At 39.3% G+C, this 23137-nt stretch overlaps 1 protein-coding gene across 1 annotated transcript; it reads left to right on the top strand.

The window, feature by feature from the left end:
* The first annotated feature begins 455 nt into the window (after positions 1-455).
* Positions 456-23137, top strand: LDL1 (LSD1-like 1). Its single transcript, XM_088947197.1, has one exon. It carries the CDS (start codon positions 808-810, stop codon positions 3559-3561), a length of 2754 nt encoding a protein of 917 aa, XP_088803323.1. The 5' UTR covers positions 456-807; the 3' UTR covers positions 3562-23137.

Genomic DNA, 23137 nt, shown 5'->3' with positions numbered 1-23137 from the left:
TGGTCACATCCGACAATGTTGTCGGAGGCGGAAGCGATGAGAGACGGTAGTGGCGGGTGGTGGTGGGTGGCCGTGCTAGTGAACAAATAGCAGAAGATGATCAACACTGTATTTACTATTTATTGATATTATTTTTAAAAAGTTAATTTATTTTTATTTTCTTTAAATATTATTTTTATTGATATTAAACTTCAAAAATTGCCCTTATATGCTATTACCCCACCTAAAAGTTCTGATTACCCTTTGATATATATGTGGCTTGTGATGCACTTGTACTAGGGATAACTTTGACCATCAAGCATTCCAGTAATCCACCGTCGTTTTAATTTTTAGATTATCCGGCGATACGGCTATTGGCTTGACTTACCTGATCCCCCGCAGCGTCGCGTCGTACGAAATATGGAATAAGGGATAACGTCTGATACGAATGATTAGCGGTATTGACGAAAATGCCCTTAAACAACATTTTCCATTATTGCTGACAGGGGATATTTATCGGTGGTATTATGGTCACCGTAAGAAGCCGAGCTCATCCCCCTTCTTTTTCGTCCAAATTCAACAGCAACGGGAGGAAAACCCAGAGATACCTAATCAAGGCAAATCAGATCATGTAACTCAAACCAGCTACACCGCAATCTATTATCAAAACCCTAGTTATTGCATCATTCCTTCTCTTTCCATCTGATTGATCAAAGAGGGAGAGAAAAAAGAAAAAAAAAAAGAAGAGAAAAAGGATAACGGAAAAAAAGAAGGAAAAGATCGTGGCCAACCGCCAAGAAACGACGGTCCTACGGCCTCAACCCTGGGATGGAGAACGAGCCGCTAGAGTACCCACTTGATCATCACAGCAACAATGCATCTGCTGAAGAGCCGTTGCCGGAAAACAACCTCCCAGGCTCCTCCAAATTGCCGGAAAACCATGTTACTGACGCATACAGTGCACCGGAATACCACCTTCCAGATCCGCAAATCTCATCAGAAAACCATCTTCCTGCCCCGCGAACCTCATCAGAAGACCATCTTCCCGCCCCACAAATGACATCAGAAAAGCATCTTCCCACCCCGCAAATCTCATCGGAGTACCGCCTTCCTGCCCCGCAAATCACATCAGAAAACCATCTTCCTACCCCGCAAATTCCACCAGAAGCCAACCTAACGGATTCTCTGTTAGAAAAATGCAACAAAGATGCTTCGGAACCTCTTTCTGAAAATCATGCGGAGGCACCCCAAAAACATTCGCCGGTGGAAGAGGGTGAAAATGCTCCTCCTGCGAAGAAACGTCGCCGCAGAAAGAAGCAGTTCCCAGAGATGATTCCCTCAGCTGCCGCCGTAAACGGCCTCCGTGTCCTCCGTCCTCATGCCAAGTCAAACGTATATAGTGAGAAGCTGATGGACGAGATCATTCAGATGCAGATCAACGACTACCCTTCCGCCTCCAAGAGTCGGCGCCGTAAAATTGCCGACCTTGCCAAGGAAGTTGACATCGAAGCCTTGATTGCTATCTCCGTCGGTTTCCCGGTGGATTCTCTTACCGAAGAGGAGATCGAGTGCAACGTCGTATCAACTCTCGGCGGAGTGGAGCAGGCCAACTACATCGTCGTTCGAAACCATATCCTTGCCCGGTGGCGGTCGAATGTCTCTGTTTGGATGACCAGAGACCATGCGCTCGAGTCCATTCGGTCGGAACATCGAGGGCTTGTTAATTCGGCCTACTCTTTTCTCCTTGAGCATGGCTACATTAATTTCGGACTCGCTCCAGCTATCAAAGAAGCCACCTTTAGACCTCCTGAAGGAGCCGAGAAGGCGAACGTTATTATTGTTGGCGCAGGTTTGGCTGGACTTGCAGCGGCCCGTCATCTCCTCTCATTAGGTTTTAAAGTCGTGGTCTTGGAAGGTAGGAACCGACCAGGCGGACGCGTTCGGACTAGAAAGATGGAGGGTGATGGTGTAGTAGCTGCAGCGGACCTCGGGGGAAGCGTTCTCACTGGAATCAACGGGAATCCTCTAGGCGTCCTGGCCAGGCAGTTGGGATTTCCTCTTCACAAGGTACGCGATATATGCCCCCTCTATCTCCCAGATGGGAGGGCAGTAAATTCCGAAATGGATAAGAGGGTGGAGGTTTCTTTCAATCGGCTTTTAGATAAGGTATGCAAGCTTCGGCAAACAATGCTGGAGGATGTTCAATCTGTAGATGTTTCTTTAGGGACTGCACTTGAAGCTTTCAGGCATGTCTATAAGGTCGCTGAGGATCCACAAGAACGAATGCTCTTGGATTGGCATCTTGCAAACCTGGAATATGCAAATGCTTCGTTGTTATCTGACCTTTCAATGGCGTTCTGGGACCAAGATGATCCATATGAGATGGGCGGAGACCACTGCTTCATTCCTGGAGGAAATGGAAGGTTCATCCGTGCGCTTGCTGAGGATCTTCCTATCTTTTATGAACGAAATGTGGAAAGCATACGGTATGGAGTTGATGGGGTTATGGTATATGCAGGTGGGCAGGTGTTCCGAGGGGACATGGTTCTGTGTACAGTGCCACTTGGTGTATTGAAGAGAGGGTCTATTGAGTTCGTCCCTGAGCTTCCACAGCCAAAGAAAGAAGCAATTCAAAGGTTAGGTTTTGGATTGCTAAATAAGGTTGCAATGTTGTTCCCTTACGATTTTTGGGGTGGTGGAATTGATACGTTCGGACATTTATCAGAAGACTCCAGTATGCGGGGTGAGTTCTTTCTGTTCTATAGCTATTCGTCTGTTGCTGGGGGTCCACTTCTGATAGCTTTGGTGGCCGGGGAATCTGCAATAAAGTTTGAAACAAGATATCCTGTGGATGCTGTAGGAAGAGTTATGGATATATTGAAAAGAATTTTCACTCCAAAAGGGATTGTTGTTCCAAATCCAGTTCAGGTTGTTTGTACACGATGGGGAAAAGATCGGTTCACCTATGGCTCTTATTCTTATGTTGCAGTTGGGTCTTCTGGGGATGATTACGATGTTCTTGCTGAGAGTGTAGGAGATGGTAAGGTCTTCTTTGCTGGTGAGGCAACTAACCGACGGTATCCTGCAACAATGCATGGAGCTTTTCTTAGTGGGTTGAGAGAGGCTGCTAACATATTAAGAGTAGCCAACAGAAGGTCATTGGCTCCACTGGAGGCTAATGCAAAGTCTTTGACCCCACTAGAGAAAACCAATAGTGATATACAGAATGGTCAGGAACTGGATGAGCTGTTTGAAACTCCAGATCTGTCATTTGGAAGCTTTTCAGTTCTGTTTGATCCAAGATCAGTTGATATTGACTCAACTTCACTGTTGCGAGTGGGGTTTGGAGGGGAGAAGCTGGAATCTGGATCTCTATTCCTTTATGGCTTGATTTCAAGAAAGCAGGCCATGGAGTTGAGTAAAGTTGATGGAGATGGAAATAGGGTGAGGGTGCTGAATCACAACTATGGGGTAAGGCTGGTTGGAAGAAGTGCTTTAGGTAGTGTCGGAGAATCTCTTATTTCCTACATAAAATCAGCTAGAATTAGTTGCAAAGGGGGTGAGATAATGGAAGACAAATAGGACATTTCTTTACCAGTTTCATGCAGTGGGTACTAATAGCTAACTTGTAGTTTTACGATTTTGAAGAGTTTCCCAAACTCAAATTGATCAGATGGAGGGAGCTTTTAATTATTGGACCATCATACTCATTTAATTCTCTGATGATATGATTCTTGTTTTCAACAGGAGCAGCTTTATTGTGTAGATTACTGACACATTTTAGCAACTGAATTCTTCAGACCCAATTTCAACATGTAATTGGTTTGATCTCATGATTTATAGAATTTATAGTTGAAAAAGCCTCAAGGTATGCCTAAGTTTTAATGGCAGCTTCTGAGAATGACTTTGTACTTCTTTTGTTATTGTTAGTCATCTTTCATCATTGCTGTTGTTAGCATGACAAATTGATCTTCTTACTACTCTGTGCATATTGTTTCTTTCCAGGGCCACTGACTTTGCTATCTTGCTATGTTTATATTTATAAATATAGAAGAAAGTTTTCTTATATAGTTGAAGATGACTGCTAGTTAGTAATTTTTTTATAACAAAGGAAAATTCATTTAAAAAAAATACAAGGATTTGTGACAGGAAATCACCATGGAAATAACCTTCCTAAAAATTCCAATTTCACATGCTTACCTCTAAAAACAGAAAAGGGGGCCTAAACCCACTGGTGTATTGACCCACGTTTGCAATTTCATTGGCACTAGTTGTGTATTTTTTTCCAATCCCATGAATAATTTTCTGGAAAAGTCATCAACCCCAAAGAAGAACAAACCAAACTCCTTACTAATTTGAACTTGTTTGCAATCACATTTTCTAAATCCACCATCTTCTGAACCTGAACTGTTTCATCAAAAGGGATAAAATCTTCACATCTTCTAATTCCACTTCTACCTCAGGTTTACTCCCAAAGCATCATTATTGTCCATCTTAGAACCTTCTTAGAACTCAATAGATGGATAAGTTCTGTACTTGTCATTCTGGAGAATCCCTTCCGCAGCCAAATTGTGGTATTATTTTGATCTTGTCAGGCCCACTACAAACACAACCCCTGATTCGGATTATTATTGGCTAGCTAACTGACCCTTCTCTGAGTATTTTTGAGAATGAAAATATTCTTCACAAGGCATTATCCTTGGTTTCTGTACTAAACCCCTTTTTCTTTATTGACCTGAAGATCTGCTAATGTGACCATTGATTTACTTACCAGATGGGCTGAGGAGAAATTCTTTTGTATTGAGTTACTTTGGTAGCATGGGGCTTGTACTTTGTATATGTTGTCTAGTTGCCCTTCGTTTCTGGAATCTTTGGTTGGATTCTCCATTGCGAAGCTTTTTTGTTTGCATCTCTCTTCTATCTCATTAATATCTATCTATCCATCCATCTATCTTTTGAGTTGCTTGCAAGGATTAAAATATCAATACGATTCCACATTGGTGCATCCAGATATGCATGTAAACACTGAAACAAAAGTGCTTTAACATATTTAAAAGTTTGAAGGTCTCTTTCCCAATCCTCTAAAAAAAAAAGTAAAAAAAAAAGGACAGTATTGCTCATATCAATACATGCCAATGCGCACCGTTGGCTTTGGGTATCGGATGTGCTGATATTTTTGTAAGAGAAGACCAGCTCTACATACACTCTATGCAACTTATGTAGAATTTCTGTCTAGAATTTAGGTTTTGAGGTTTATTTTCAGACTCTTTGAAATGGCTTTACGCCATCACCAGTATTGCTACTACTCTGTATGTGTTGAGAAGAAACTTTACTGTACAAGATTGCGTGATTCAAATGTACTTTTAGTTCCTTGTGAGACTATTTTTGCATACCTAATAAGCAATATGATATTGGTTTCTAATGTAGGAGTTGGGTAGATAGGTGGCAAGTCAATGGGTAGCCTTGCTTCAAAATTCAACAAAGTATGCACTGAATTTAGGGGAAAATCCAAGGAATAATTGCTGATTTTCTTCTAGGAGCAGAGAACTACTAGAAAACAACAAATAGAAAAGAAGAAATCATGTGCGTCTCCAGAACTGATTTCAAGAGGAGGAAAAAGAACAAGTATAGAGAAGAATAAAGATATTCTTATATGCAAGGTTTTTAAAACCGGCCTGGACAACAAACCGGTCAGGGGTCTGGTTCCCTGACCAAATCAACGTTTTTGGCAAAAATCCGGTTTTGGGGAAAAACGGAACCGGTCGCCTCCGGTTCCGTTTTTCCAGTCCAACCATCTGGTCCGGTCCGGTTTTGAAAACATGCTTATATGAGCTGTTTGTTGGCTGGATTGTATCTTGTGCTCCAAGCCTAGGAGCAAGCCTTGTACTATTTTTGTTGATGCTTCTGTTTTGAGAATGCTGGGCTTCTTAATGAATTTATGTTGACTATCAAAAGAAAAGAATAAAAATTAATTTATTCAATTCTGCTGTTCTGGATAGATATACAAGTAAACATAGACTCCTCAAAGCTTAGAAGTTTGCCAAACTGCTAAAACTGCAGCTGACTCCTAATTAGAATCGTACGAACTCCTAAAAATAGAAGTTCTGAAAATAAAAATACAGCAAATTAGTGGTTAAGTGAAACTAATAATTTCCTAAACAGAAAAAGGGAAATACTAATTACATATCTTCTAAAAAGTATAGGACACCCCTTGGAGATACAAAACAGTTGGTTTAAAAAAACGCAGGAGCTATAAATTTAGAAATTGCTTTCAGCTTCTAAATCTGGGTGCAGCCATTTGATTCCTTCTTCCATCATATGTTTTAGTAACTTTGAGATGCCCAAATCTCTCCAGAAGTTGATGTGCTGCATCTTCTATTGCTTTAAATGGCTGAACTACATTGGTTTCTGGTGTATCAAAGAAGTTAATTGTACCTTGGCAAGTAGGTGTCGTAGTATGGAAAGAAGGTGATGCCATTGAAAAAGAGTGACTGATGCTAAAAATGAAAATAATGGGGTGAACCATGTTATTGATCCTAGTTATGTTGTTGGATTATTGTTATATTCTTTATGACTGTAAGAGGCATAGAATTTGAACTAAAACTGTTCTTAGACGTAATTCTTTGGTGATGCTTGTCGTTCTGCTGTACTTTGGATGATCTTCATGTCCTTGCGTAAAGCATGAATTCTCTCTTGGCAATTTTCTGTATGCTTGAGATTCGAGAAATCTTATATATATACCTAAAAGGAAATAGGGTTACAGAGGGACACTCTGTGCTCAATGTTTGGAATCTAGGATTAGGGATTCTGGGGTGCGGTTTTATGTGGGTTTGGTTGAACTGGCATTGCAGTATTTTATCCGCTTCATCTTTTAATTGGTGTTTCTTCTAACCCCTTGTCTGGTCTTACCATCTAAACCCCTTGTCTCTGTCTTCTCACGAAAGTAAAACCAAAGGCCTATGTATTTCTTTCTCTTCCCCACTCACTTTTTTTTTTTTTTGATCAATAACAATTTCATTAATTCACCAAAGAGGTTACATAAGGAAGACAAACACACTTATCTTCCAAGTACAAACACACTTATCTTCCCCACTCACTTTCATCACCACCACCTCTCTCTCTCTTCCACTTTCTTGCTCAATCTCTTTTTCTTCTTGAGAATTCTAAACTTTTTACGGATTAGATAATCTAGGTTGAGAGGCCTAACTTTTGAAGGAAAAGGGTTTGAGAATGTTGAAGAGAGGGTAAGATCACCCTCATCTGAATGCTGGCAATGCGTTTGAGAGAATGGGAGGCTGAGAGAGAGGGTGCGATCTACCTCATCTGAACGTCAACAATGGTTTTTGGGGTGGAAGGAGGCAGTCTCTTTTCAACTTCAAAGTTGTTCAAGTACATGAGGTAGAGAAAGGCATAACTGGATACATAAATATAGGATTTGGCTTGGTTTCTACTTCAACCACATGTGATGAAACTCTTAACCTGTTTCCCAGGGGGAAAACTTTGGCGTTTATAGAAGTAAAATGAGAGGCATCAATGGGTCTCGTTTGTATCATTTTAATATAAATATTTCTTTTATCTTTACATCATAATTATTTCTGGTTATTAAATTAACAACAATTTCCGGTTATCATATTGAATATTGGATTTTCCCATGGACTGCATGGGCCCCACTAATATTATATTATTGGGAGATTGAGCAGTCATTTAGCTTCTTTTGAGAGTTGGTATATATGTCAGGGAGGACCGGAGGAGGATGACAGGCAGGTGTACAAATTGGAAGAAGGGAAGAATACTCAGCCAAATTTTTTTTTTTCTATACCGATCTTTCTTCTCTTTTATTTCTATGTTCCTAGATGGGTTGGTTGGATTAATATGGTCCCATATGGGATGAACTTCTTTTGGTTGCTGGTTGATGGGGTTGAGACTTACTAATAATTGTAACTACCTCTTGCTCCACTGCTCTTGAAAAATGTGCATTTTAATTTTTCCTTTGAGTTGATAGTAGGTTGGACCTCCCATTTAATTGTCTGGACTTAATGAGCCCTTGGATCTTTGATGCTTTTGGCTCTAGGGATGAATTTTATGGAAGATGTTTTATCTGCTTTCTCTCAAATCCTTTTGAAAGAAGGGATTAGTTGCATCTTTGAAGAGACCTACTTCTTGGTTGAAAATTTGGCATAGTCACTATTGTTTTGTTATTTTTTGTTGTCTGTGTTGAAAGAATCTTGACAATATTTTTTTTGTTCTTATCTTGACTCAAAAGAGTTATGCTTATATTTGGTATATTGATCTTCACTCTAAATAGCTTGTAATTTCAAGAAAGTATTCCTTTTCTTGAGGACTGAGGCTTGAGTATGGGTGTTGATGGTTTTTCGAGTTTGTTGTATATGTGCTGATCTTTGAATTGTCTAGCAGAGAACATGTGCTAGTAAGAGTTGTACATTCTGTATATTTTTGTTTGGCAAACATCTCATTGTATTATGTATGGTTCATGCAGTGGGAGGAGAGTTAAATTCTGAGGAGACTTGTGGTGAGGGAAGTCCTCTCTATGAAAGATTCATTCGACTTAAAAACTTTCTCAATTTAAGAATTCACCTATTTTTCATTTTGAATATCTAACCTGTTTTGTTCATATCCCGGTAATTTGTTGTTTTGGGAGGTTTGCAAGATTTGGAAAGCCTTGATTGGTGGTAGGTAGTGTTTACAATCAAGGGGCTGAGGACATAAAAGATTATAGGCAAATCAGTTTGATTGGTAGTGTATACAAAATTATTGAAAAGATGCTTGCAAAGAGGATGAAGCCAGTTATGGGGGGCATCATTTCAGAATGCCAAGGGGTATTTATGGAAGGAAGGCTAATGCTTTATGGGGTCTTAGTAGCAAATGAGCTGATTGACTCGAGGTTGAGAAACGGAAGGGATGGTTTACTATGCAAGGTGGGTTTGGAAAAAACATATGATGATGTGAATTGGAGCTTCCTGGACTATGTGTTTAGGAGGATGAATTTTGGTTCTAAATGGAGAAATTGGATGAAGGTACGTGTTAATACTCTTTCCTTTTTGGTATAGAAAATATGGGGATGTAGAGTGAGAAAGTTGCCCTTGAAATATCTGGGAATGCCATTGGGTGCAAGATGCAACTCCAAAACAATTTGGGAGCCAATTGTAGAAAGACTTGAGAAAGGATTGGCTTCTTGAAAATCCCAAGGCTATTCCTATGGAGGCAAAATTACCTTTGCGAAAAGTGTGTTATCTTCTCTCCCCATGTACCTTCTCTCTCTGTATCCAATTCTGGCAGGATTGACAGCTATTATTGAAAAGAAAATGAGGGACTTTCTTTGGAGAGGCTGGAAAGAGGAGAAGAAATACCATTTAGTGAACTGGAAGAAAATTTGCAGGCCCAAATTCCAAGGGGGGCTAGGTGTTAAAAGGGTGAAGAATGTTAATGTTACCATGCTAGGGAAATGGTTTTGGAGGTTTGGGAGAATTAAGGAGGGCTGTGGAAAAGAGTGGTACAGACCAAACATGTAGAAAGAATTTTGGTGGGACCTAGGAGCTCCAAATCATCCCTATGGGTGCTCAGTTTTGAAAGGAATTGAAAAGGCATATGATAATTTGTAAAAGGAGTGAAATTCAAGATTGGAAATGGGGAGTGGGTCAAATTTTGGAAGGATGTTTGGTGTGGAGAGAGGCCCCTGTCTAAAAGATTTTTTGAGAAATTTCAGAAATTACAACAGAACCCCATGGGGAAATCAGAACCCCCCCCGGAAGAAGATTATTACTCAAATAAATTCCTTGCCCTCAACAAAAGCCCCTAAGCCTGAGGTATGGAGCCCTTTCGCAGCTGCAACCCAAGAAACCAGCTTACCAAAGGTGAAAGAAATTAAAACATCCAAATCTTTGGAGATTCCCTGCCTTATTTGAAGTGGCAGAGGACAAAGAAGTCAAAGTTGACTGTAATGTGGTTTGGGCACCACAGTTCAGGAGGAACTTAAATGATTTGGGAAGTGGTTGAAATCTTTAGAGCTATTTACAGATTACACAGTGGATGACATGTTAAGGAAGTGGGGTGAGATTGCAAACTGTACACAGGCCAGATCAGTATTGAGTGTGCCCTGGACCCCATCACCTGCTGGATAAATAAAGCTAAACTTTTGTGGGAGTAGTAGGGGGAATCCCGGACAGTCAGGGATTGGGGGTGTATTCAGGGATGAGAATGGGGTCATTTCTGCCTTGTTCTCAGGCCTAATTGGAATGGGTGAGTCCCTTAAAGCTGAGATCTATGCAGTTGTGGAAGGAATCCAAAAAGTAAAGGACATGAATATCAGAAAGCTGATATTGAAGGGGACTCGGAGGTGGTGATAGGGTGGCTGAATAAAGATAGCAGTGGCTTATGGAATTACAGCAATGAGAGGAGAAAATTTAAGTGGCTGGTGCGGGAGATGGAAGAAAAGATGATTTGGGTTAAAAAATCAGTTAATTCTTTAGCTGATGGACTAGCCAAACAAGGAGTAGAAAGGGATTCAATGTTTTGGGCTAAATTGTAATTTTATTGTTTCTTCATTTCCTTTTCTTTTCTTTTGAAGGCTTAAGTTGTATTTGGAAGATAAGAGTGTTTGTCTTCCTCTTTGTAATTATTTAATGATGATTTAATGAATTTGTTATTGATAAAAAAAAAGTGGATGAGGTGCTGGAAATGCTACAGATTTTGTTTAACACAGGTGGAGATTGCCTGGCCTGACAGAAGAGTTTGGAAATGGGAGAAGACTGCAAGATTCACAGTCAGAGGGACAACCAGTCCCAGTTCATATAATCTGGCCTAAAAATGTGCTGTAAAAAATCTCTTTCTTTATATGGACTGCTTACCTTAACAGAATACTCACAAGGGACAACCTCTTATGGAAAGGCATATTACTAGATTAAGCTAACTGTGCACTACTATGTGAAGGATAGTCGAAAGCAGCGAGTCATCTCTTGTTGCACTGTTGTTTCTTTTATGGGATTTGGAATAGAATTTTATGTTTATTTGAAGTGCAAAGTTGCCGCCCAGGATCAATAGAGGGTAAGAGGTTGGAGGGTGAAAGGGCTGAGTAAAAGAGGAAAACGGATCTGGAATATAACCCCCTGGTGGTCTTTTGGTGTCTGGCAAGAGAGGAACGGACAGGTCTTCAAAAACAAGAATAGCTCTGCTGATTCTATTTATCAGAAAATTTTGTGAAGTATTCTCTCATGGTTGGCTGGTTATAGGCTGTTGTGTAGGTTTTGAATCTTTTTTTTTGTACTTGACAATCTTTTTGTAAAGCAGGGTGGGGAGTCAAGGTCAGAGGGGCAGTTTTATTTGGTCCCTGAGTACATCATCTTTCTGTACACTTTTTGTTCATATTAATACAGTTATACTTTACCTTTTCTCAAATTTTTTTCCTTGTGTATTTCTATATGATGTTCTTGACCATTTTAATGGGATGGTTATTTTTGCCCTTTTGACTTTATCTTGTTCTTCCCTTTTGGAGGCCCTAATCCTCCACTTTGGATATCCCAGCTAAAGCAATCTGGCTTGATCCTACACCTCCAAAAAATTGGATCCTTTTGCTGGGAAGTAATGCACAAAAGTCAACACTTGTGAAATGCTTTGGCACTTAAAGGAAAATTATCCTTTATCCCCTTACATTTGTTTTATTAATGAGACAAACTGTCATCCTTTTGTTAAATGTTCTTATGTTTTGGGGATCTGGAGATATTTCCTAGCCCTCATTTATGCGTTCTGCTGAATAGCAGGTCCTAACCCTAGATTCTGCAGCCAATTTTTCCCCTAGGGAAAAGGGGGAGATTATGTGGATACATGCAAGATAAGCTAGTCTTTGGTCAACATGGGAGAGTTTTCTCCAACAAGAAACAACTCTTTGATGTAGTGGTTGGTTATATCTCCATTACGGTGGCATACTAACTGCATACCAGAGGAGAGTTTAGAGCTTCTCCTTTGACGACATGATTTTTTTAATCAGCTTTTTGATGAAATGATTTGAGGATGGTCTCATATTGCTAGTTCCATTTCTATGAAATAATATGGTTCCCCCTGTCAAGTCGCATAAAACAGAATAACAAATCAAGAAAAAAATAAGAAGAAATAGAGAAAACACCAAGATTTCACATGGTTCGCCTCAGTAGCCTACATCCACGGGAAGAGAGGGAAAAATATCCACTATGAGAACAAGAGTTACATGGCTGATCTCTCTATAATCTCACAACAAAATATCCACTCTCAACCCTAGTCTCATAACCCAATGGCTTAAATAAGCAAAAGGGCAAATTATATCAGAATTTTACATAGACCCCTCTCTTCCTCCCATCAATACATAGAAGTCTCCAAAATTTATCAGCATTACAAATATACCTTATAACCTCCAAAAACCCAAATACAACCAAATACAATATATCTCTCTACACCCTCTCTCAAACTCAAGATGGGGAAATCTACTTGAGTTTTCAAATAAGGATGTTAAAGCAACCTCCATGAAAATAGGTTTACTGTTGAAGCAACAACAATAAAACTTGAGATGTTGAAGGGGCCTCTTTGAAACCAAAGTTAGATGTTAGAAAAGCCAAGTGAACTTGTGTCTGAAAGACAGAGTAGAGCCACTTCGTGATCTAGTAATCACCAAACTAAAGTTGGCCAATGGAAATTCAACACATATCATTGTCAAAGAAACAAAATTTGCCATCAACAGGCCAATCACAATCTCCGAACTGAAAAACCAACCATGTCAAACAACTAGATCATCAGAAATGCCAATAGAATTACCAAAACAGAGTTGGTGAGCAGAAAGCCAACCGTGCTGAACTCCATAAACTAAAGCAAGGATTCAGAGTTGATCAATGGAAAGCCAACTATGAACTCTATAAACCAAATTGAGGAATCAGAGTTGGCCAATCGTAAAGCCAACTAGATAAAGTGAATCAAAATCCCATGTTCCTAAAGGAGATCAAAACTCCAAGGATTTCTTCAACAATAACTTGGAACTGATGAGCATAATAAAGGATCGTTGCTGAAGCATTTTGTCGGACATCTTCAATGCAAAACATTTATGAGGTAAACAAACCAGATACTGACCAATGATAATAGATCCATCATTCACCAAAATAGTCTACATATCAAACCAAGCCACAAATAAGATCAGATCAGAAATTATCATAACAATGGATAACCATTGTAGAAATTTTGCACCATCAAGACATTTTCTCAAACATCAAATAGTCACCTTGACCTTCAGTATCACATTCTGATATTGATAATCATAAGCAAACCAGAGAAGTTGCAAAGCTTCTATAATACTTCTTCAAAACATTAGAACTCCCAAAGAAAACACAAATCTTGGCTAAATGACCAACAACCAACCTTTCAGACAATAAATCAAACTGCTGATATGCAGTATAGAAACCGGAATTTGCCTGAAGATATGAACTAGTTCAGATGCTAGAGAGCATAACCCACAAGACAAGGAGGGAAAATATAAATCCTTCCATAGAGGAATCCTTCTAGAGAGCCAACAAAAGAGAAATAAAAAAAGCTTTAACAGCATTAAAAATAAGGACCGGAAGATGCCTTAATATACCAACCATATCAAATTTCCTTGCCCAAATGACCTGAACTCTAAAAGCTAAAGTCTAGGTTCCACCAGACATGATAGAACCGAAAGAAAATCCAAATCTGATGTTACTTTTTCCTGGTTTCCGAAAGAAGCAACGGGAAGCAATATCACCCCTTTGGGGTCTGGTAAAATTCTAGAAAAATGATGAAAAATACTCACAAATATTCTTCATTGAATGGTAAAAGTCCCTAACAAATTGCTTCATAGCTTCAAGCACCACGTGCCTCGCGTGAACAGTTACTCGATTGCTAGTCTTCCTTAGTTTACCAAACTAATTCCCACACTAAACCTGCTCTAATATAATGTCAACTAACATAAAATAGAATAACAAATCAAGAAGAAAAAAAAGAAGAAGAAATAGAGAAAACAGTAAGATTTAATGTGGTTCGGCTCGGTAGTCTACATCCACGGGAAGAGGGAAAATATCCACTATGAGAACAGGAGATACTTGGCTGACCTTTCTACAGTCTCATAGCAAAATATCCATTCTCACTCAACCCTAACCTCATAAACCAATGGCTTAAATAAGCAGAGGGCAAATTATATCAGAATTTTGCATAGGCCCCCCTTCCTCCCATCATAAATACACACAAGTCCCCAAATTTTATCAACATTACAAATATACCCCTATAACCTCCAAAAGCTCAAATACAACCAATTAGAATATATCTTTCTACACCCCCCACAAGGAGTTATGGAACTTAGCTTTGATTGCCGCTCCTTGGCCTAATGCATCATAAAGGTCCTTTGGGCTTACACTTGTCCTATTGCATCTGGAGATTTGATAGGATTGAAGGTTAAGGCCTTGCTTGAGAGCCTCAGATTGAGGAGTTAGATGGGGTTAGAGTGTTATTCACAGGTTTCTATTGGCGGGTTAAGGCAGAAATGGGCCTTGAGTTTTTTTGGCTTTTTGTTAAGAGACAATATTTATAGCATATAGAGTAAACTTTTCATTCAGATGGCAACATTAGGTCTGTACTCTTTTAGCAACTGGAGGAGGTAGAAGAAGTGTCGTTTGTGGATTGTCTGCCCTAGGGTAGATTTCTGTTTTTCTCACTTTTTATAATAATGTTCATGGCTTGTGTCCTTGGTAGGAATTGATATGCAGATCCTAACAGTCCAGCAACCACAAAAGTTTGTAACTTCTGGGAAGAAGTCTTCTTGACTTCTTTAATTGGTCCCATCTAAGTTTCCCCTTTGGTTTTTGAGAGTTGTGGTTGCCCTAGATCTGTTGTCTCTTTGTTATGACAACCATATAATAGGAGAATCTGAGTTCAAATCAGCCCCCCACAAGATAGTTTCCCACAACATCCCACAGCAAATCTCCGCCGTGTATTGGGAACATCTCCCGATGATAATACTAGAAATGATGAGGCATCATCGGGAGATATTATCAATACACGGTGGGGATGTGCTGTGGGACGTTGTAGGAAACTATCTTGTGGGGGGCTGATTTCAACTCGGAGAATCTTGAATATTTTCTTCTGTTGGCTCAACCTTGTTAGCCATGTATCCTAGGTTTATTTAGATCAACATCAGTTAACTAGTAATTATTATTATTATTATTATTTTGTTTGAGTCCCTGCATATGTTAGGGAGGTTCGCATGACTTTAAGAGTTATAATTTTCTGAGTGATCTTTACTTCTTTGTAAGTCTGATTTTATAAATAGATTATTTTAATGAAAAATCTATTGAAAATTATCCAGCATATTTTCTTTCTTGTTTTCTTTGTGCTATGTATTCATTGAGCAGATATTGAGTCAATCCTGATCAACAAGTTCTTGAATCTCTGGTTTCCCACATTTGAATTCTTTTCTTAACTCTGATGGTTCTTGTAGGCTCTTGATTTTAAGGTTCTAAGGTTCTTTTCTAAATCTAATATTGGGTATTGTTTTCTTGAGACTATTTTCACTACATATTCAACTGTATTCGGGGTTAGCTAGACAAATCCTGTCTCACCATTGTGCTCCATCAAGAGCTGTGTTTTCTGTCAACTTTAGCATTTTTTTTCCTGTCATATTATCAAGAACCATGCTCACTGTTGTTTTTCTGAATACTAGTAAGCGTGCACATGCTTTGCATGTGGCAATTTCAGACAAGACGACATTGATGATAGTAATAATATGTTTCCAAATTTCCAATAATTTTTCTATATTTATCTGTACAAAAATAATTCTTATTTATCACTTAATTTTATTTAATATGATGTGAGAGATGTGCCCAAACGATTTCTACAAAAGTTATTAATTTTTTGTATATTTTTTGTGTTTTTATCTTTTTTTTTTTTAATTTTTATTATTCACTTATGACATCAAGGGTTAACATATTTGACCTGAAACATTGAATTATTGACCTACCACCAAAGGTGAGAACAACTTCACTTTGGGGTTGCTTTTAAACAACCATGGGTTTTATATAGCTAAAAGAATTGATATAGATCTAACCGACAGAATTTTTTGAAGCAAACAAAAAATGATAGAATTTACTAGTGAGAAAAAATAACTTAAATATAGGATTTAATGAGAGAGAATGGGAATACCTTCAATAAAAAACTTAATGAGAAGCAATTGAATGAGATAAAAAGTGGTTCAAGTTACATTTTCTGCCCTCACAATTTGGGAGGGGCCAAATTAAAAGATAAGGACATTTTAGTCCTAATGAAAGATGATGGTTTATACCATAAATATGAGACTTAATGAGATAGAATTAAGTGAGGTGAAAAGTAGTAGTTCAAATTACATTTTTTCCCTCACAAATAGAGAGGGATTGAATTCAAAAAATGGTGGTATTTTAATCAAACAAAAGTTCCACACTCTCATTTATGCTTTTAATAGTAGTATAGATAGTCATTATATTGTGCTTTACGTAGTATTTTTTTTTCCTTCTCTTGATCCATTTTAACCTTAATTTTGGTGTCAAATGGTCTTTCCTTTGATTTGTTTTTGTTCTTTTTAATGAATCATTCAGTGTCTCTTCCTTTTCTTCTTCTCTGACAAATGGTTTGAGTTTTATTTCCTCTCAACTTTTTTGCTATTTTCTTCCAAAAAAATCACCTTTCATTCCTACATGATACTAAACTCCTCGAGTTTCATTATTCATGAATAGAGGTTTTCCTTAGCTAGGGGTGGCAATAGGGCAGATGAGAAGTTGATGACCCTGTTCCACCTTTATGGAGCTGGTTTGTATTGTCCTGATTGGGCTAAGGATGGGCTTGGGTTGTAGAAATTTTGAAACCTGCACAGGCTTAAATCTCTCTCTCTCTCTCTCTCTCTCTCTCTCTCTCTCTCTCTCTCTCTCACTCACTCACTCACACACACACACACAGACACAAACACATTCTTTTACCTTGCACGGTCCTATTCAGAGGGCACACTAGGTTGTGTTGGTGCTTGAATTGATTCCTGCCTGTGTCATGTGTTAGCTCTTTTTTTTCTTTGATCAGAAACTGTTTGCATTGTTAATTAAGATAAGAACTGTGTCACGTCTGACTATTACCATACCTTCTCATATTTCCCAATTCTTCTTTGAGCATAGATGTTGAATTCATGTTTTCTTCAGACAAGGTTTAGTTAGTTCCGTCTAGAGAGATGATGATGGTGGGCAGTGGAATATTCATCGTCAATCATTGCCATTATCATCATCCAAGCCTTATTCCAACTATATGAGGTCGGCTACATGGATCCTATTTCGCCATTCTGTTCTATTTAATGCCATATCCATTGTTAAATTATGGGCACTTATGTCATTTCTAATTACTTTGAATCTAGATCTTTTTGGTCTACCCCTAGCTCTTCTAGCCCCTTCAACTTGCAACAGATCACTTCTTCTTATGGGTGCTGTTGGTGGTCTTCTATGCATGTGATCAAACCATCTTAGTCTACTTTATCTCACTTCATCACCTATTGGAGAAGATTGGTGAAGATCGAAGCAAAGAACTTGTTGTTTGAAGAGCTAAGATGTTACAGGGAGATGTCCTTGAAGATTAGGGAGGCAAAGATGATGATGGTGCTGTTAGTAGGTATTGAAGTATTGAAATGGTTGTGAGCTTTCTGGAAGAGGCAAGGTATTCCAGTGGGGAGAAAGGTTTAAAAAGTAAGATGATGGAGGAAGGAAGAAGGCATGTTCAAGAAACAAGGAAAAATGTAAAGGGAAGATCCATAACACTTCAAGTTCTCGGAAGGAACAAAGGGCTGAGATTGGAAGGCAATTTGCCATGTTTTGTAGGATTTCTTAGCACACATGGATGAAGAATGACAAAAGCCAAAAGGTGATAAAATAAACGTTAGAGAAGCTTCCGTGCCAGATTTCTTGACAACAACGTACCTTCAAATTGGTGTTATGTTGGGAAGGAGGATTGGGTCAACAAGCTGGTGGTTGAAGAAAAGGAATCTCCAAGTGATTGGAGGAAGGTAGTTGACGCTTTAATAAAGGGTTTGAAGTTAAAGGGTGCTATTATAATCACTCCAATTGAGAAATGAAAAGTTTTGCTTAATTTAGTGGCAGAAGTTGCTTTGATTTCAATCTAAGGTGGGGGCTTTTATGATTTCCAGGTGCTGTCCTTAATCCAATTCAAAGCATTTTGATTTGGAAGATGGCATAGTGGTGAGAGTTGTAGGTCTGCCATTTCACCTCTGGAAGCAGAAGTGCTTATAGTCAAATTGCGTTGCTCTGTAATGGCCGCTTGGATGGTGTTTTTAAGGTGGATCTTTGCTTTGTTGCTGAGTGAGGTAAAGCCAGCTGATATTCCAAAGAGATTGTGATATCGGTAGATGGTATCATACATGCTTTGTTGGCAACCTCCATTGAAGTCGTTCTGGGATGAGCAAAAGGGTTGAGGTAGGAAGAACAAACATCATTCTTTGAAAGAGGGGTTGGGGTGACATGTGGCAGGTCCTCTTTCCAAGTGATGACCAATAGCAATTGTGAAGTAGGAAGATGAAAAGTCAAGAGGGAAAGGTTGGTTCAGAGGGCAGAGAAGCAAGTTTAAATGGGGAAGGGATGTCAAATACTGAAGGATCACACCACTTTTTAAATGGTCATGTGAAAGGAACTATGAGCAATGCAACTGTTGGTGGGTTGCCTTCTTTTGGATGGATTTGAAGCCAATAGAGGATGGGCCTGCAACTAGGAACCTTAATGTTGGAAGAAAGAGTGGGTCGAGTAAGGTTGGGCCTTTTGAATTTGAGTCACATGAAAGAGTCATGTGGGGGAGGGGGGAGATGGTTTGGGTGCATTGATAGACCCAACTTTGTGTCTATTATTGTTCTTCCCTAATCACTACGGGAGGGGGATACAGAGACTAAAGGGCTTCAGGAAAAAAATTTGAAGGTTTTGTTGAGGTTCAAGTTATTGAGTGGATGACAAGAAGCATTACAGCAACAGTTCTATGAGAAAAAAGCAGGAAAGAGGGTGATAAATGGGAATGGGTGGTGACAAAGTTCGTTTGAGAAAGTAATTCAATTTTTTGGAACTATGGACAGAACATTGATGTGTCAAAGGATGGGTCGAATCTAGAGAACAAAGCACCTGGGATTTTGGAAACAACATTGAATACAGAAATATTACAGTAGTTTTTGGGCAAGAAAAGAGTACAGGAACTTTGTTAACTTTGGAAGAGGTTAATGAGGGTTGCCTCCAGTCAGGATGTGGTGAAAGTGTCAGGTTTGTTTCGGTCCAATCTCATGTTGAAAACAGGTTGGTGTTGAACTTCCAAGATGCTGCTAGGTGTATTACTAGGAGGGAGATAGTTGTGGAGTTAGAGGTCAATTCTTGTAAGGGTGAGGCAGCAGAGCCAAGGGTGGATAAAATTGATGAGGCTGCTAGAAGTTTGCAAGTTAGAAAAGAGGATGGGGAAAAAGAAAACTTTTTTACTGATTTAAATTCGAGAGGGATAGAAGCTTCGGAAGAAAGGGACAGTGCAAGAATAGAAGATGGGGGTAGCATTTTTGTTACAACAGATAAAGAAAAGAGGGAGTGTGAAAACCTTGAGAAGGTGTTGGGGCATGGGGGAATGTCCGGGGAGATAATATTTTCAGAAGTAGTAGTTGGAAAACCAGGGAAAGATTTGGGTAGAATGAGTCCAGAAGTAGAAAAGGAATTCTTGGTAAAAGAGGACATTAATATCAAAGTTCCAATGATTCCAAAAATATTCAAGGGGTCTAACATTTTAAGGTCTTTATTAAGTCTTTTCCAGGCTGAAAGATGGCCTCATTGGAGCTGGTCCAAGTAGTAAGTTCAAGATGTATAAAAGAAAAAGAATGAAAGACAAGGCCTGTTTGGACAGAGTGGAGGTTGGAAAGGCACTTTCAAGTCAGAATCAAGAAAGTTTGAAGTTAGGCTCTAATCCTGAAGTCCATAAAGAAGGTGTTGGGGTAAGAGAGGAGGCCTCGCCAGGGGAGAGGATGGTTTAGAGGAAGAATCTGAGGAGCGAGGAGGGGAAAGAGGAAAATGTGGAGGTGGTTCTTAGTTGAGTTAGAAAAATAGAAAAAAAAGATGGACTTGGGAAAGATAGTGGAAACTGAAGTCCAAGTGAGTAATTTGTTGGGGATTTCTGTTTTAGGAGGGGAAGATTTTGCAAGAAAAATGTTTTGGGATTTGACTTTTTCTATTTGAGCCAACTATCTTCCCTGCAATATGGTAAGCCTTATTGGAGCTGGTCCAAGTAGTAAGTTCACAGCAATTTGAGCTGTGACTTTCTTCTCCTGGCCTGTGGATTTAGTTGACTGCTTTGAGACCATATACTGTAGATGCATCCATTTTCTAATGCAAGAATTGTATTACAATCCAGAATTTCAAGGTTGACATTTTTGGCGAGTGAAGTGTAGCTCCATGTAAAGATCTTTTAACTTGGATTGTTCTTATCAACAATGAGTTTGGATCATGTTTAGATGTTTTAGGATGAGTATTTACTGATCTGTCATAGACAAGAGTGGTCAAAACATGAAACTACCTCTCCTTGCAAGCTTAAAATTCAGAAAATCCTGGACACACATGCTTGAATTGTTGCATGCTGGGTTGTTTTATAATAATTTTATGTTAAATTTGCAATTTTCTTGCATAACCACAAGAAGCAAATTTCCTGAATTTTCTCCCTTGCTTCTAGAAGTTATTTGGCATTAGGGACTGAACAATTCTCTTCATTTGTATGAGATGTGCATGTACTATAGGTTATGCATTTAATTATATGACTCGGCAATTTCTTTAGAATGGTAATGTTCATTCATTTTCAGTACCTTGTTGATTGATTCTCCTTGCACCTTGCTTCTGTTTTTGCAATTCGTTTTGAAAGTCGGGCAGGAATCATTGGTTTTCTAGTTTCTGTTCAACATATAATATTGGAGAAGTTGGACACTTGTGCTTCATTGGCATGCAAATCCCTGTTGGCGGGGAGTAGGCTTTCTATAACTTGATCCAGATTTCATTAATGATCAGTCAACTTTTTGCTGAAATCAGGGGTTTGTAGTGGGTTTGGAATTTTCTTCCACTTATTTTTAGTTTTTAAGGTGGTAGCTTCACTTGCGTGTCTGATAATGCTTGTTGGCTTGCAGAAGAAAATTTCACCATTCTTAGATACGCGTATAATTATTACCTTGCACTTTTTTAATTTCTTGGAAACGTTTCTGGCACTGCTTTCAAAAGGTTCTGTCGTTCTGACGTTCTGTTCTTCCTGCCAGCTGAGCCAGCAGAACGCGTCCCACAGCCCACCCCTCCCATGAATTGGGAACATCTTCGAGACCGGATCTCTTCTCACAGAGCGTGCCTCACCGATCTGACAGCATGTCCTGTGTGCACATCGGGAATATTTCCCGTAATTGAATTTATTATTTACAGATGTTTCCAATACAGGGTGGGATGTGGTCGTGAGGTTAGAGTGATGTGTGCCCTGTGAGCTGATCTGGACTCAACATCATCTTCCCTATGACAAGGTTGGGAGATGTTCCCAACACACAAGGGGAAGGGGATGGGCTTTGGGGCGCTTGGTGGAGAGCCCATCTGAATTGACACTTGTTTTTTGGGGAAAATTCCTCTTTAGTATCCTGAACTTTGGGGTAGTGTTGAGTTAAACTTTTAAATGTGTCATTGTAGTATCTAAACTTTTAAAAAGTGTCAATTTGTTGTTATTAATTGGCCTTCGTTATTTGATTGTAATGATGTGTAACTTAAAATTTCAAAAAATGTCAAAACTATCATTTAAAAGAAGACATTAAGGCGTTGGAGATTCTGAACTGACCGGTTCATTGTCTTCTCCCTTCAAAATGTCATTCAAAATGCAGCCCCACCCATCATCAAATATTTCGATATGCTGTACCTTCTTCACCAAACGATTGGTTTCGAAGAATTACAGTTTATTCCTCCGTATTGTGCTCAATATGATGGGCTGCATGGGTTCTAAAATAACTCTTGAAAAGCTACAGAGCATGAATCAGATGCAATATTGAAGTATATTGCAATTCAGTTCTCATTAAAAAAGAAAGAATATGATGATGGAAACCAGGCCAAGTTGCAAGCTCATCCCCCGAGGTCATGAGCCGAGCCAACGCGTCGAATTAGGGATGATACATCATACATCCGCGTCAGAGGAACTACAAATATCAGAAGCAAAGACGGAGAAACAGACGATGACGGGTGTTGCAAAGAGGATGAGATTCAGGGGCACCATCCATAGCCGAGTGTTGGATTCATGGTACTCAGCTAACAATGTATCTGCTCTGAATTTCTCCCTCCATTTCCTGATCCGTCTTCTTCCAAGAATGGACAGAACCCACCAAACTCTAACTGTCTAACATGCTTACTCGGTCTTTTCCTAATATTGCCAGCCAGCTTTTTGCCCTCCCATAGCTGAAACGACTGTAACGGCAACTAGCAGAGACCAGATCGAGTACTAACTTGACATTTACTGTTGTGTCACTAGCAACGACAGTAATGCTATCCATATGTTTCTTTGGGTGCATTCGTCGATTGGACAGTGCCGTCGTTCAAGCATTTTGCATCTTTAACTGCAGAACAGCAGCTTTCACTAGCCATTACAATGGCCGGAGAGCCGTCGGAAAACGAAACTGCCTCTGCTATCATGTCGTTCGCTAGGGTTTCATCACGTTCTCTGATATTAGAGTTTCGGAACTCCTCTTTACCGGTGATCTAAGAGCGAGAATTGTTTGATTGACCTGAGAGAGATTTTGGGAGAAACTTTTGATTTGTTTTCGTTTCCGGCGGTGTTGGACGATGATTCTGAGCATGGCTGCAGGAAAAAAGGAATCTGCAGAGAATTTGGAGAGGCATTCGGAACTCCTCATTATATTTGCTGCCTAGGTATCTACAATGGCTGTTGGAATATATTGTATTTCGCCTGAAATTGTAACAAGGGACCATACATGCACCGTGTCTTATTTTTCAGGCAATTGCCATGATGCGAGAAAGTCTCTACCAAGTAGAACCTTTTGTGGAATTCGATAAATACCAGTTGATTGATTACGACTGTTATAATACCAATAACCAATCCGTTTGTTATCAAA

This window comes from Nelumbo lutea, chromosome 5 (assembly GCF_056320005.1).
Source record: "Nelumbo lutea isolate HS-2025 chromosome 5, American lotus-T2T, whole genome shotgun sequence".
Classification (NCBI taxonomy): Eukaryota; Viridiplantae; Streptophyta; class Magnoliopsida; order Proteales; family Nelumbonaceae; genus Nelumbo; species Nelumbo lutea.
Note: the sequence above shows the minus strand (reverse complement) of the source record. Positions and strands in the feature narration are given on the sequence as shown.